This window comes from Chiloscyllium plagiosum, chromosome 28, assembly GCF_004010195.1.
Source record: "Chiloscyllium plagiosum isolate BGI_BamShark_2017 chromosome 28, ASM401019v2, whole genome shotgun sequence".
In the NCBI taxonomy this organism is placed as follows: domain Eukaryota; kingdom Metazoa; phylum Chordata; class Chondrichthyes; order Orectolobiformes; family Hemiscylliidae; genus Chiloscyllium; species Chiloscyllium plagiosum.
The window spans coordinates 13296453-13311001 of NC_057737.1; the positions used below are offsets into that span (position 1 = coordinate 13296453).

At 43.8% G+C, this 14549-nt stretch overlaps 1 protein-coding gene across 8 annotated transcripts in view; it reads left to right on the top strand.

The window, feature by feature from the left end:
• The window catches only part of rap1gap2a (RAP1 GTPase activating protein 2a), a 516227-nt gene that overhangs the window by 357355 nt on the left and 144323 nt on the right, over positions 1–14549 (top strand). Inside the window, exon 1 of one of the 8 annotated variants that reach the window (XM_043718317.1) lies at positions 3087–3672. The exons of the other annotated variants lie outside the window; for them this stretch is intronic. Coding sequence (XP_043574252.1) covers positions 3569–3672 — 104 coding nt within the window. The 5' untranslated portion in view covers positions 3087–3568. Of the gene's footprint in view, positions 1–3086; positions 3673–14549 lie in introns of those variants that run through there. 8 annotated transcript variants of the gene reach the window in all.

Below are 14549 nucleotides of genomic sequence, written 5' to 3' on the forward strand. Positions count from 1 at the left end.
TATCACCCTCACCTTGACCTCCTTCCACCTATCGCATTTTCAACGCCATTCCCCCAAGTCCCTCCTCCCTACCTTTTATCTTAGCCTGCTGGACACACTTTCCTCATTCCTGAAGAAGGGCTCATGCCCGAAACGTCGATTCTCCTGCTCCTTGAATGCTGCCTGACCTGCTGCGCTTTTCCAGCCACACATTTTCAGCTCTAATCATAATGAAGGCCTACCTTGTACAGGAAAGCTCCATTCACCAGCTATTCCAGTTTGACGAGGATTTCCTCGTTCTTGTATCCAGGTATCTTTGCCTTTGTGCGGTTTAAGTTGACACAACACGTCTGACTTTTTCCTCCCGTGATCTCAGATCTTACATAAGCTGCTCCTCTCTGCTGAGATTGAATTTCAGAAAAATATAACCTACAACCACATAACTGACAAAGTTGTACTAACCTGTTTTGCAGATTTGTACCTGTCAAATTGGGTATGAGAATTTAATCGTGTTTAACTAGATGTTAGATTCACAGCATGAGCAGTAGATTTATGACTTTTTTAAAGTGGGATCACCTCAGTACAAAGTATTAACAGATTAGCTTATTTAATGCCTTCCTCTATTTAACTATTAAACTTTTGAAATCTCCTGTGAAGAGATTGTTTCTGTTCTCTTCAAACAGTTTAGGATGAAACATAACTCCACCAAGACTATGCTGGATCTTTGGTAATCAGAACTCTGAATCCAGACAATCCCTGACAGTCAAGGGAGAAGAGCTTGTGTGCAGGGGCGGGGTTGCAGGTGCAGGGAGACTTTGTAGGAAGAGTGATTGGGATTTGGACCAGTGGGGATCAATTGGGGCCTTTGAATGTGGGTGTGGTAGGAGGAGCATTATGAGCAGTGGGTGAGACTTGTGTGTGCAGAGGGTGAGGCTTGTTGGTGCATGGGTGGGGCTAGTTGCAGTTGGAGGTTCTAGTGGGCTTTGGAGTGTTGCCTCTGCATGTGGATGTTGTGTGTGAAGAAAGGGGCGACACAGTGGCTCAGTGCTCAGCACTGCTGCCTCACAACACCAAGAACCTAGGTTCGATTCCAGCCTCAGGCAACTGTCTATGTGGACTTTGCACATTCTCCCCATGTCTGTTTGGGTTTCCTCCCACAATCCAAAGATGTGCAGCTTAGGTGAATTGCCCCTAGTGTTCAGGGATGTGTTAGTTAGGTGCATAAGTCAGGGGTAAATATAGGTTAAGGGAATGGGTCTGGGTGGGTTACTCTTCAGAGGCTCAGTGTGGACTTGTTGGGCCGAAGGGTCTGTTTCCACACAGTAGGGATTCTATGACAAGGATTGTTAGAGGTTGTGCCAGGGGCAGGCTTTCAATTACTTGGCCGGAGGGAGGACCTTGCGGCAAGTTGGGCTGAAGAAGCTTGAGGATGGGAGAGGATTGCAGATGCAGGCAGATAACGACACAGGGGCAGGGAAGAGTTGGGTAAGTGCAGGTGGAGGTGCCGTCACTATGAGGCCAGTTGGAAAATCTAGAGCTACACTGGAACCCCTGGGGGAGTTTCCATCCACCTGTCAGAGGGAGTCTGCCAGAACAGCAGTTCCTCACAAGTAACCCTTTGAGCAGACTAGTTAGTTAGATGTGTAGGATCAGGTCCAAAGTGAAAAACTTGATTATGTATCTGTGTTACACATCTCGCATTAGCTCCAATTTTATTCTTCTGCCATTGTGCTCCCTTAGTCCCATGTGTGCCCTTCAGGACTTGCTCTGGATTAGAGTGCCTGGCTTAGCCATCTTCTCATTGTTTCTGCAAGTCAAGCCTGACTAATAATCATCAGTCAGTTGTCCAGCCCCAGGGGGAGCACTCACAGTGGGCTTGTTCCACTTGCTGTGTCATCACTGGCCAGCAAATCACTGTGTCATGGTCAAGGGCAGGAATCCACCCCTTTCTTTGATGACTCATTTTGCACTTTTCAAACAAATGGGTCATCAAACACCCATCTCGCCAGCAATGGGTTCACTCTGTTTTTCTGGGCACTGCCTTCTCAACAAGTTAGTCCAGGAATCTTTCTATTTTCTGAATTCCCACTTTACCAGTTGTGATTCATCCATGTACTGATGGTTAGAGTCCAATCTGACAAACTACTGGCAACAGGAATAGGCCATTCGGCACCTCGAATATCAGAGACAGGAAAGGTCATTCAGATCTTGAAGGCCATTTGACCAACTGGTGAGATCTTGGCCAAACTGTCTCTGAATTCTGTTTACCTGCCTCACTTTTGTAACTTTTCAAACCCGCCATGTCTAACAATCTCAGTTTTAGAAACTTTGAACTGATGATCCCACTACCCCACCCCTGCTATCCGCCTGCGAGGTGGAGGATGGAGAACTCCACTTGTCCCAGACCCAGACCCAACCACCTCGAAAGGGTTAATGAAGGGAAGAGTTACTGTGAGCGGCACGGTGGCACAGTGGTTAACACTGCTACCTCACAATGCCAGAGACCCGGGTTCAATTCCTGCCTCAGGCGACTGTGTGGAGTTTGCACATTCTCCCCGTGTCTCCGGGTGCTCCAGTTTCCTCCCACAGTCCAGAAATGTGCAGGCCAGGTGAATTGGCCATGCTAAATTGCCCATAGTGTTAGGTGTAGGGGTATGGGTGGGTGCGCTTCGGCGGGTCGGTGTGGACTTGTTGGGCCGAAGGGCCTGTTTCCACACTGTAAGTAATCTAATCTACCTATGCCTCCTGACTAAGCCATGATTTGGAGGAGCCGGTGTTGGACTGGGGTGGACAAAGTTAAATTGGAAGCACTAGCTTTCTGAGCGCCGCTCCTTCATCAGAACCACAACCACCTGATGAAGGAGCAGCGCTCCGAAAGCTAGTGCTTCCAATTAAACCTGTTGGACTATAACCTGGTGTGTGATTTTTAACCTAATAAGCCAGAGAGCGAGCTGCATGCAACCCTGAGAGGGACTCAGACAGAGGGGGAGGGCGGAGTCTCCACAGTTGTCATGTCGCCATAGCAACACACACGGGCAGAAAGTACATAGGAGGGAAGATTTGGGGAAAATCCTGGAGGGCTAGTAATTCAAGCAACTAGACAGGAGCTACTGAGCAGTTCGCAGTGTTGCTGTCCTCAGAAGCGAACAACTTCTGCGAGAGGGCAGGGAGGAGGTGCAGGGTTTGTACAGGAGCAAGTTCACCTCCCTGAGCAAATGTGCTTGAGGGATGTTGCAGCCGACAGCAGCGGTCGGGGATTGTGTGCGACTCGCTGATACATTAAAATCTACCGGGGAAGAAATAAGGAGGGAACAAGTTCACACTGCCTACTCCGGACAGACTCAAACCTTGGGCGAGAGGAGCAGCTGCAGTTGTCAGGTAGCCAGCCAGGTGACTTGAAGGTCACTGGAGGTGGAGGAGAGAGAGAGAGAGAGACAGAAATATAAAAACACCTGACGTGCAGAGGAGTCCGGGGAGCAGTGCCAGCGGGCAGCTGCCGGGCGAGGGAGAAGCTGGTTCACACTCAGGATCCTGCTGCTAGCCGGGACAGACGGAGCAGGGAGCTGCAGAGTTCCTGCGCTCACACACCATGGCTGAGAGAAGTGAGAAGGTGCCCTCGAAAAAGGCAGGCCTTCGAGCAGCAGTGGTCCTGATAGGGTTACTGCACAGATCCCGAAAGGAAAAGGACAGACGGTATGGTCTGCTTTTCATTAGAATCCATCCCTTCCCGATTCCGTGACTGCTTGAGTGCCGGTGATCAAATCTGAGTGCTGCGGGTGTCAGTTGAGGGGAAACTTATGAAAGTGGCATTGTGTTTGTAAAGTGCGCACCCAAAGTGCACAATGAAACAGGCTTGCATTCATTAACCGTGTGCTGTATTCTCGTTGCGACTCAACCTGTCAGATTTGATATTTGTTCAGTTTTGAGATTTAGAGTGTCCCTGGGGAATGAGTGATCCTTTGTTGGAGGAGACACAGGTCACTGTATCACTGGGAGACCTCTGCACTTTGGACAATTCGGCAACATTCACACCATTGGGTCGATGTTTGTAAACAAATAACGGGGAGGGGTTAAAAGTTTGCTCGTTCCCCTTCAGACAGACTGCAGCTACATAAATTTGATTTCATTTCTCGAGGCACTCTTTCACGAAGCCTTTTAACCTGGCTGCATGACTTTTAATGACACGCGACAGTATTAACAGTTATCAACACATTTAAACAGGGAGACAGCATTCACAACAGCTTGCATTTATATAGCGTCTTTCGCTGCAAGTGTTACAGTATCGCAAGCATCGCAGATGCGTGGGTTTAAGTTCTCTAACAGAATACCATATCTAGCAATGTATGTGCATCAAATTGAAAGAAAGTCTGGTGTATTAAGGGTGTCCTTGTGGTGTAGTGTAACTTTGGGGATAGATGGAACCAGATGGGTTTTCTGAGATTTCCAGCTGCTAGGAATACATTAGCAAACCGATAACGTTAACTGATTATTAGATTAGATTCCCTACAGTGTGGAAACAGGCCCTTCGGCCCAACAAGTCCAATAGACAATAGGTGCAGGAGTAGGCCATTCTGCCCTTCGAGCCTGCACCACCATTCAATATAATCATGGCTGATCATCCTTAATCAGTATCCTGTTCCTGCCTTAACTCCATAACCCTTGATTCCACTATCCTTGAGAGCTCTATCCAACTCTTTCTTAAATTAATCCAGAGACTGGGCCTCCACTGCCCTCTGGGGCAGAGCATTCCACACAGCCATCACTCTCTGGGTGAAGAAGTTTCTCCTCATCTCTGTCCTAAATGGTCTACCCCATATTTTTAAGCTGTGTCCTCTGGTTCCACACAGACCCTCTGAAGAATAACCCACCCAGACCTATTCCCTTACCCTATATTGACCCCTGACTAATGCACCTAACACAATGGGCAATTTAGCATGGCCAATTGACCTAACCTATCGTATGTATGATTGTTGGAAGGTGCACAAAATAACACTTTACGAGGTGTACACATCACTGAAGTCTGTCAAACCCTGACTAGCCGTAGGTTCCCATACAGTTCATTCACTATGGAGATGCTGTCTTCGTCAACAGGGAGACAGAGAGAGAGTGAGCGATTGATTCAACTGGTGATAGAGGCAGGAATGATGGAATTTGAGAATGCTTGTATCTGTCCAAAATAGCCTAATGAAAATATTCCCTCAATTCATTCAAAAGTATCTACGGTTTGTGACTTAAGTTGACTTTGTTTTCTTCCCTTATTGTTAAGCTGTGACTAGCAATTGCTTCCTGAAGTAATTCCCAGAATTTTATACCGGAGGACTTTGAACAAAACTATTCAGAGGCCAGTAGTAGAGGAATAAAAGGCTTCCTAAAATCTGAGTTGGATGCCCTACCTACGAGGTGGTGAACTATCGGGGGCCACCTTGAGGTATCGCCTGAAACAATTGTTGTCTTTTCTCACTAGCACTTCCAAGCAGAGCTCTAAGCCATCCTCATTAACTCAGGTTATCTAGCTGTGTCTGTCTGAGTCATGGTTACTGCTGGTACAGATGTGAGACTACTGCTGCAGGAAGCTGCGTAAGAGAACTGACCTTCATTGCTGTGACAATTAAAATCTAATCAAGTACCAGCCTTGTCACCTTTGTGTCAGCAAGAAAAGGAAGCCTTGCATTTATATAGCACTTTTCCATGACCTTTGGACATCTCAAAGCACTTTACAGTGAAGTCATTTTCAAGTGTAGCTGCTGGTGCGGTGGAAGAAACACCGCAGCCAATTTACACACAGTAAAATCCCACAAACAACAATGTGGTAGTGAGCAGGTATTTTTTTTTATGGTGATGTTGTTTGAGTAAGAAATATTGTCCAGTTTATCAGGGATAATTCTGCTACGCTCCATCAAAATAGTACCATGGGGTCCTTACACAGTCATCTGCAAAGCTAGAAGGGGGTTTGGTTTAACAGTTGTATATAGAAGACAACAGCCCTGACAATGCACTAGCCCCTCTGTATTGCACCAGAGTGTTAGGTTTAATCATTATACTCAAGGGTTAGGATGGGATTTGAACCTTGTGTTTCAGAGGTAAGAGTTCTACTAACTGAGCTACAACTGACTGAGCATTGTATCTGGGGAAAACTGGATACATAATCTGCACAGAACTCTCTGTGAGCAAGTGCAATATCATTGAAACTGCTGACTTTATTGGTTATGGGGTTAAACTGAGTTCCCATCTATTCAGTCAGGTGAGTGTAAAAGATGCTGACTAACAGTTACCATCCAACGAACACTACCATAAACATCTCTGTACTGTTTGTGCAACGTTACTGTGCACAGGCTGACTGATACGTTTGTCTACATAACAACAATATTTTATGCAAACATATTGACCAGTAGGAAATGGAGCCTCGTCTGTATATCTTCCACAAGGTTGTCCGTCATGATATTTTAGCCAAATGTTGACACTCCTGAGAGAATTAGAGTTAAGATACCATAAGCAACAAATGCCTGCCTGTGATTCCTTAACCTGATTTTTGAACACTTTTAGTTTACACTATGCAAATTGATTTGTTATTTTCTTCCATGTTGCATGTTGTGTGTGTTCCATTTTTGATTATATGCCAAGCCAAATTCCTCGACTTGAATCCCACATCCTTCATTCACCACCTTAAAGGATTGAGGTGAACATCTGGTTTGAATCTAGGTCTCCTGTCGAACAGTGGAATAATGAACTGAGCTCATCGGAAGCATCAAAGTGATCAGAATGTGGAGCTTTGACTCCAACTGAGAACGTCAGAACTGGTCCATTTCTCTCCATTACCTATCACTCAGTGATTATATGGCACTGACCTTATCACAGCACCAATAAGTCTCAGGTGCACTTTGCACCATAAATATGAGAACTTTGGTTATTCCTTAAACATTTTAGGAGCGATCCTCCATCCTTCATCTCCAACTGCAAATCTGCCCTGTCTGCTTTTCCACTTCCATTTGTCACTAGGCCTCACTCTAACACTACTTCAGGTGAAAGTGCAAGCCATGTTCAATATTTCATGACATAAAACGTGATCATCTCTTCTTTATATTGATGCTCTCTGTTCTACCTTCTCTAACCCACATCTCACCAGAATAGTGCAGGCCCCCTACCTCCAGCTGGACAGATGGACAGCACAGCTGCCACTCTGATGTGGCTATATAGCCTGCAGTGCCTGACCCGTTAATATTATATTGCCTTTTCCCTGCCCTGTAAGGCTGGACTTTCCAATCCACCCTCAACACAGTGAAGCGTACAAACTCAGCCCCTTCCCTCAGCACCACTAGGATGCCTACTCAACATCCTTAAAATAAGGAAGATTCAATCCCAGCCAGTAAGTTTAAAGTCCATTTAGCTATGTGGTGCCACGTAAGAACCTCCAGGTTTCCAGTTTCGTGACATTAATGGATATCAAAAGTGAAACCTTGGAGGGAAAAGAACCTGACAAAGTGCTAGGTGTCTATTTCTACATGGAGCCCTTTGGCATTGTTTGGAATGGAAAGTACTTTTACACATCTAACTCCCAATGGTATGCATGTCCTCTATGTCTAGAGATAAGTACCACATGTAAACACCAAAACAAAGCCCATCACAATCCAAATTCAAAAGCATCAAGGTACTATGCCAGTTGTTCCGAATGTTTATCAATAGGGAAACGTTTCACAAAATACATGGACGCAAAAGAATCTGCTGAGGCCCCATCACACAGACTAACCGTTTTGGAGTTATTACCCTATTAAGAGGCCCATTTCAAGTATTACCCAGTCTTTGAGGGAGAGAGCTCCTGCTAGAATTCGGCCTTTAGTTTGCAGCTCACTGGAACCTTTCTGATTCTTTGCAATAAATTCTTTTGTAATACGTTTGATATTCACTCATGTGAATCACTGGCATTTTCTCACTCCCAACTGATATTATCACTCTATTTCACCCTTTCCAATTCGCATGCACTCACTCCTCTCCCTTGCTTTCAAAATTAAAATGTTTGTGGCAACTAGACTGCATGACTGAACAGCTCCCCAGAGCAATGGGGATGTTGTGAATGAATGGAACCACCAACTGTTGTTGTATATTCAAACGTTGGTTAAAAGAAATTCTCTAAGTGGTTTACTTTCATTGAGGGATCACTGCAAGAACTCCCTTTTTTAAATTATTTTTTGACAAAAACAATTTCCAATGTCAACATCTATTGAACATTTTGCTGGAACTTGATCTTGTTTCACTCTTTAACCTTTTCTGAGAGTATTTCAGTGCAAGTTATTATGAAGGGAGACCATACCATGTAAGAGCTGAAGTAGAGCTGAAAATGTGTTGCTGGAAAAGCGCAGCAGGTCAGGCAGCATCCAAGGAACAGGAGAATCGACGTTTCGGGCATAAGCCCTTCTTCAGGAATGGTGAAGAAGGGCGTATGCCCGAAACGTCGATTCTCCTGTTCCTTGGATGCTGCCTGACCTGCTGCGCTTTTCCAGCAACACATTTTCAGCTCTGATACTCGAGCATCTGCAGCCCTCACTTTCTCCTCGAAGAGCTGAAGTAGGCCATTCAGCCCATTGAGTCTACTCTAAGAAATTCACTAAAGATTCTTAAACAGCACCTTCCAAATGCCCAAACATTTCAAACCACAATGGCAGCAGATACATGGGAACACCATCACCTTCAAGCTCCACTCCAAGTCACTCACCATCCTGCCTTGAGTCTACTCTGCCATTCAATGTAATCATGGTTAGCCTGATGATCTTCCACTCCATTTTCATGCCTTATTCCCCAAACCCTTGATTCCCTTATTGATTAAAAATCTGTCTGTCTCAGCCTTGAACATAGCTAATGACCCAGCCTCTATAGCCATCTGAAGTAAAGAAGTCCACAGATTCCCTGCCCCGAGAGAAGAAATTCCTCCTCATCTCTGGCTTCAGTGAGTGATCTCTTAGTCTGAGATTGTGCCTTCTGGTTCTAGACTCTCCTATAAGGGAAACACCCATTCCACATCTACACTGTCAAGTCCCTGAAGAATCGTGTATGTTTCAATAAGATTGCCTCTCATTTTTCTAAATTCCAACGAGTACAGGACAAATCTCCTCAACCTTTCCTCCACTCCAAGGATCAACTTCATGAATGTTCTGTAGCCTGTCCCACAGAAGAAAAATAAAACTTTTCTTCGATAAGAGGCCAAAACTATACACTCTATTCCCAGCGTGGTCTAATTAGTGCCTTGTATCGCTTGAACAAGACTTCCCTACTTTTATACTCCATTCCTTTTGAAATAAAGATCAACAATCCCTTTGCCTTCCCTATTACTTGCAGAGCTTGTATGCTAGCTTTTTGCGACCTACGTATGAGGACTTCCAATGTCTCTGTACTGTAACTTTCTACTGTGTGTCTCCACGTCAATAATGTTAGTTCCTCTATTCTTCCTGCTAAAGTGCACCACCTCTCATTTTCCCACATTGTATTCCATCTGCCAAGTTTTTGTCCATTTGTTTCTTGTCTATATCCCTTGCAGACTCTTTGTTCGTGCTCAGCACTTGCCTTCCCTGCGCTTCCCTTTGACTTTTGTGTCATCCACAAATTTGACTATCGTATACTCACCTTCCTCAACCAAGTCATTAATCGATATTGTAAATAACTGTGGCCTGAGCACTTATCCATGTGTGTATGGTGATAGTGGGTTATAATGGTCTAGGAGATGTAAAGCAACTTGTTTTGATTTTAATTGGTTGATGTCAGTATCAACCTTTGCATCATTAATAACTTTCTCACCTCTGAGTCAGAAGGTTGCATGTTCAAGACTAACCCTAAGACTTTTTTATTCACTCATGAGATGTGGGCAACATTTGTTACTCATTCCTAGTTGACCTTAAGAAGGTGGTGATCTTTGAGGAGAAAGTGAGGTCTGCAGATGCTGGAGATCAGAGCTGAAAATGTGTTGCTGGAAAAGCGCAGCAGGTCAGGCAGCATCCAGGGAACAGGAGAATCGACGTTTCGGGCATAAACCCTTCTTCAGGAAGAAGGGCTTATGCCCGAAACGTCGATTCTCCTGTTCCCTGGATGCTGCCTGACCTGCTGCGCTTTTCCAGCAACACATTTTCAGCTTAAGAAGGTGGTGCTTTACAAGTTGCTTTACATCTCCTAAACCATTGCGACCCATTATCACCATACACACAGGGATAAGTGCTCAAGCCACAACTGTCTTTTTCAACCGCAGCAGTCCATGTACTGTAGTAGACCCTTGATGCTGTTAGGCCAGGAGTCTGACAATTTTGACCCAACGACACTGAAGGAATGATGATATATTTCCAAAGTAGGATGGTGAGTGACTTGGAGTGGAGCTTGAAGGTGGTGGTGTGCCCATGTGTCTGCTGCCATTGTGGTTCTAAATGGTTGTGCATTTGGAAGGTGCTGTCTAAGAATGTTTAGTGAATTTCTTAGTGCATCTTGTTACTGGTACACACTACTGCTACTGAACTTCAATGGAGGAGTAGATGCTGGTAGCGGAGGCTGCTTCCTCCTGGATGTTGTCAAGCTACTTGGGTGTTGTTGGAGCAATACTCATCCACACTCCTGTCTTGTGACTTGTAGATGGTGGACAGGCTTTGGGGAGGCAGGAGGTGAGTTAATTGGTAGAATTCCTAGCCTCTGACCTGTCTCATTTAGCCACTGTAATGATTTGGCTAGTCCAGTTCCATTCAGATTTCGGTAACATGTAAACACAGAAGTCCAGGCTAGCACTCAACTGCACGACTGAGTGAGTGTTGCACTGTTTGGGGTGCTCTTTTAGATAAGACTTTAAACCATAGCTCTGTCTGGGATGAACATAAAAGATCCCATTTTACTGTTTGGGGAGAACATTTTCTCTGGTGTCCTGCCCAATATTTAACTCTCAATCAGCATCCCACTCTGGGATTATCACCTTGCTGTTTGTGGGTGTTTGCTACATATAAACATAGCAACCATTCTCATGCTGTAAGTTCCCATAAAACAGCAATGCAATAATGAAAAGAAAACCTGTGCTTGAGATGTGGCCAGGACTCTGGGGAATTATTCTGTTTTCTCTTTGGAATAGTACCATGAGAACTGAGTAGGCAGGCATCTTATCGAAAGATACTATCTCCAACAGTGCATCACTTTCCCAGTGTTAACATTGGACTGTCAGCCCCTGGGTTTTGTGCTGAAGTGAGATTTGAACTAGCAACCATCTGACCCAAGAGTGCTACCAACTGAGGCACAGCTGATGCTAATAAAGGCAAAAGGCCCAGTAAAGTCTGCCTGAAGAATTTTTCTTTGATACCTCAAAATAGTTGTCAGACAAAGAAAGAACAAGTGAAGTGAAAGGGGTCAAGGGAATGGGTAAGTGAAAATATCAATGGGTGAAAACACAAGTTTGAAAGACTGAATGACATAATAAATATCTTTTGCTGATTCCTGGTTAATAAATGCCTGTTTTCTTTCTCGGTGCATTGGAGCCTATAATCAGAAGTAGGTCATTCAGCCCTTCAAACTCTTCTGCTGTTCAATCAGATCAAGTTTGATCCAAAATAACCTATAATCCCTGTGTTAACTAGAATCTATCGAACTCTGCAATAAAAATATTCAATAGTCATTCCTCAACTACCTTCTGAGACAGATTTTCAATGCCATGCAACTCTCCAAGAGAAACAAAATCCTTACATCCCTATATAAAAAAGGTGGTTCTTAATTTTAAAACAATGTCCTCTTGTTCTCGATGTAAACATCCTTTCTGTGTCCATCTTGTCTGAAGTATTCAAGTTCATAAAGTTTGGTCAAATCATCCCTCATTCGAGAGAAAACAAGCTAAGTCTGCCTAATCTATCTTCATAAAACAAACCACTCATTCCAGATGTCAATTGGTAAGCTTTGTCTGAACTGCCTCTGATGCATTTGCATGCTTCCGTAGACAAGGAGATCAAAACTGCACACAATATTGGAGATGTGGTCTCGCCAATTCCCTGTATAACTGCATATCTGTGTATTTGTACCACAGACTTCAGCACTGCAGCCAGTGTTGTAACAGAACATTTAGAAGGATGTTGCCAGGGTTGGAGGGTTCGAGCTGGAAGGAGAAGCTGAATAGGCTAGGGCTATTTTCCCTGCAGCGTCGTAGGCCAATAGGTGACCTAATAGAGGTTTATAAAAACATAAGAGGCATCGATAGAGTAAATAGGCAAGGTATTTTCCCTGGAAAAGGGGAGTCCAAAACTAGAGGGCATAGGTTTAGGGTGAGAGGGGAAAATTTTAAAAGGGACCTAAGGAGTAACATTTTCACACAGAGGGTGGTGTGTGTATGAAATGAGCTGCCATAGGAAGTGGTGGAGGCTGGTACAATTACAGCATTTAAAAGACATCTGGATGGGTATATGAACAGGAAGGGTTTAGATAGATATGGGCCAAATGCAGGCAAATGGGGCTAGATTAGTTTATGATATTTGGTCGGTATGGACAAGTTGGACTGAAGGCTCTATTTCCGTGCTGTATATCTCTATGACTCTATGAGTTAGTGAGAACATACATCAGACCCATTTCTTTTCTTTCCAATTCCATTGATTCAAACATCTGAAAACCTCACTGAACTGTTGCTTTTAATTCTATGTTTCTTTTACAGTGATTTAATCTGCAGCATAATGGCTTTGAAATGATATTGTTTGCAGATGTTGCTTCCTCATAAATATTTATAGACATAATGGCTGGAAATGAAAAAAACCCCAAACTTTTCAGTATTCATAGAATTCCTGGCCTGGCCATGTTTATTAATGTATTGCACTAAATTGACCTTCCAATACTAGGAGACATTTATTTTCTCCTGCACAAAGACTAAAGAGGAGGTGCCGAATTTTAGGTTGGAAAAACTGAATGACCAAAAATTTAAAATAAAGCCAGGAGATTACCAAAGACGTTGTAGTTCAGACTGTGTCTGAAGGAAGTTGATGTCTTACTTGCCAGTTACGTCTTAATGTCTTATTTTTCCAGTTGTATATAATTCTGTGCACTTCCTATATCCTTGCCTCTGCAAATCCTCTTTCACCCTTCCATCATCCGAAATCTCTGCATTGTTCAATCCCAGGACGCTGTCATATTCTGATTTGGATGACTCCATCATTAGCAGATGTATCTAAGCTGAGGAATTTCCTTCCTAAACCTTTCTGCCTTACTCTCCTGCTTTTAAGCTGCTCCTCCATACCAGACTGATTCGTGGAGTGAAGGTGTTGATTTATGACGAACAGGTCAGGCCTTTATTTTCGTAGAATGGAGGATGTTTTTAACGTACCATAGAAGACTTTGGGTGGCTGGGCCCGGTTAATGTTGAGAAGATGCTTACCCCATGGGGGAAGTCTCGAATTACGGGGGCGTGATTGCAGAATAAGGGGATGCTCATTAAAACCAAGATGCGAAGCAATGTCTTCTCTCTGAATATCTGGAATTCTCTACCCCAGAGAGTTGTGGAGGTTAGATGATTGAAAGTATTTAAAGAGAACGTAGAAAGATTTTTAAATTACTGGGTAGTTGAGGGCAACAAGGCCTCAGCATGAAAAAGGAATTGAGGCTTTGGGGCAGATCAAAGGCATGGCAGGCTTGAGGGGCCGAATGGCTAACTACTGCTGCGACTTCTAATGCCCTTTAAACCTCCATCTTTGACCAAGATTTTGTCACTGGTCCTAATAGCTCCTTATGTGGCTCAGTGTCAAATTTTATTTGATAACAATGTTCTGAAGCAACTTGGGATAGTTAATTCAGTAAAAATGCTATAGAAATGCAAGTTTCTGTTTTTGATCTTTGCTCTTTGAGGGGCTCACGGATGTGTCAGAATCAAAGCAGAAAAATTAAGAGATTAAAATATTATTAATTATGATCTCCTACACCAGTGCAACCAACAACATTGTGATATCTTACTCAAAGAAAGCAGCTTACAGCCTAAATCTATAACCACTGAAATATCATGAGATGTAAATTTTAAAGGAACTATCCTTTGAGCGTAGAAGATAACCTGTTCATTACTTGCAACTTGCAGCTGTCATTTCCTTATCAGTAAGTTGGGGAAAATGCTAAATACATGTTACCATCACATTTAATGAATAGACATGTAAGGTCACCAATTAAAAGCAAATGTCAGAATTATTGCAGTGCAGTACAAGGACATTTGGCCTATTGTATCTGTTATTGGGTCTCTAATGAGCATTGTGACTTTTGCCCACAGGCTTGCTCATTGTTTCTATTGCAAAATCATCCAGTGCCCCTCTTGAATGGCACAACTGACTTCACTGCTTCGCATTTCCAGGCACTGCTTTCCAGACCCAAACCACTCGTTATGTGAAAAAACATTTTCTCACGTCAACTTTCTCGGTCACTTTATACCTATGTCCTCTTGTGCTCGATCATTTCACGAATGGGAACAATTTGTCTGAATCTATCCTACAAAGACCATTCATCATTTTGAAGACTTCTAGCAGATTTCTTCTTGACCTCCTGTTCAAGGCAAACAGACCTAAACTCTCCCCAAAACCCCCAAACTCCCCAAACCCCACAAAACCCCA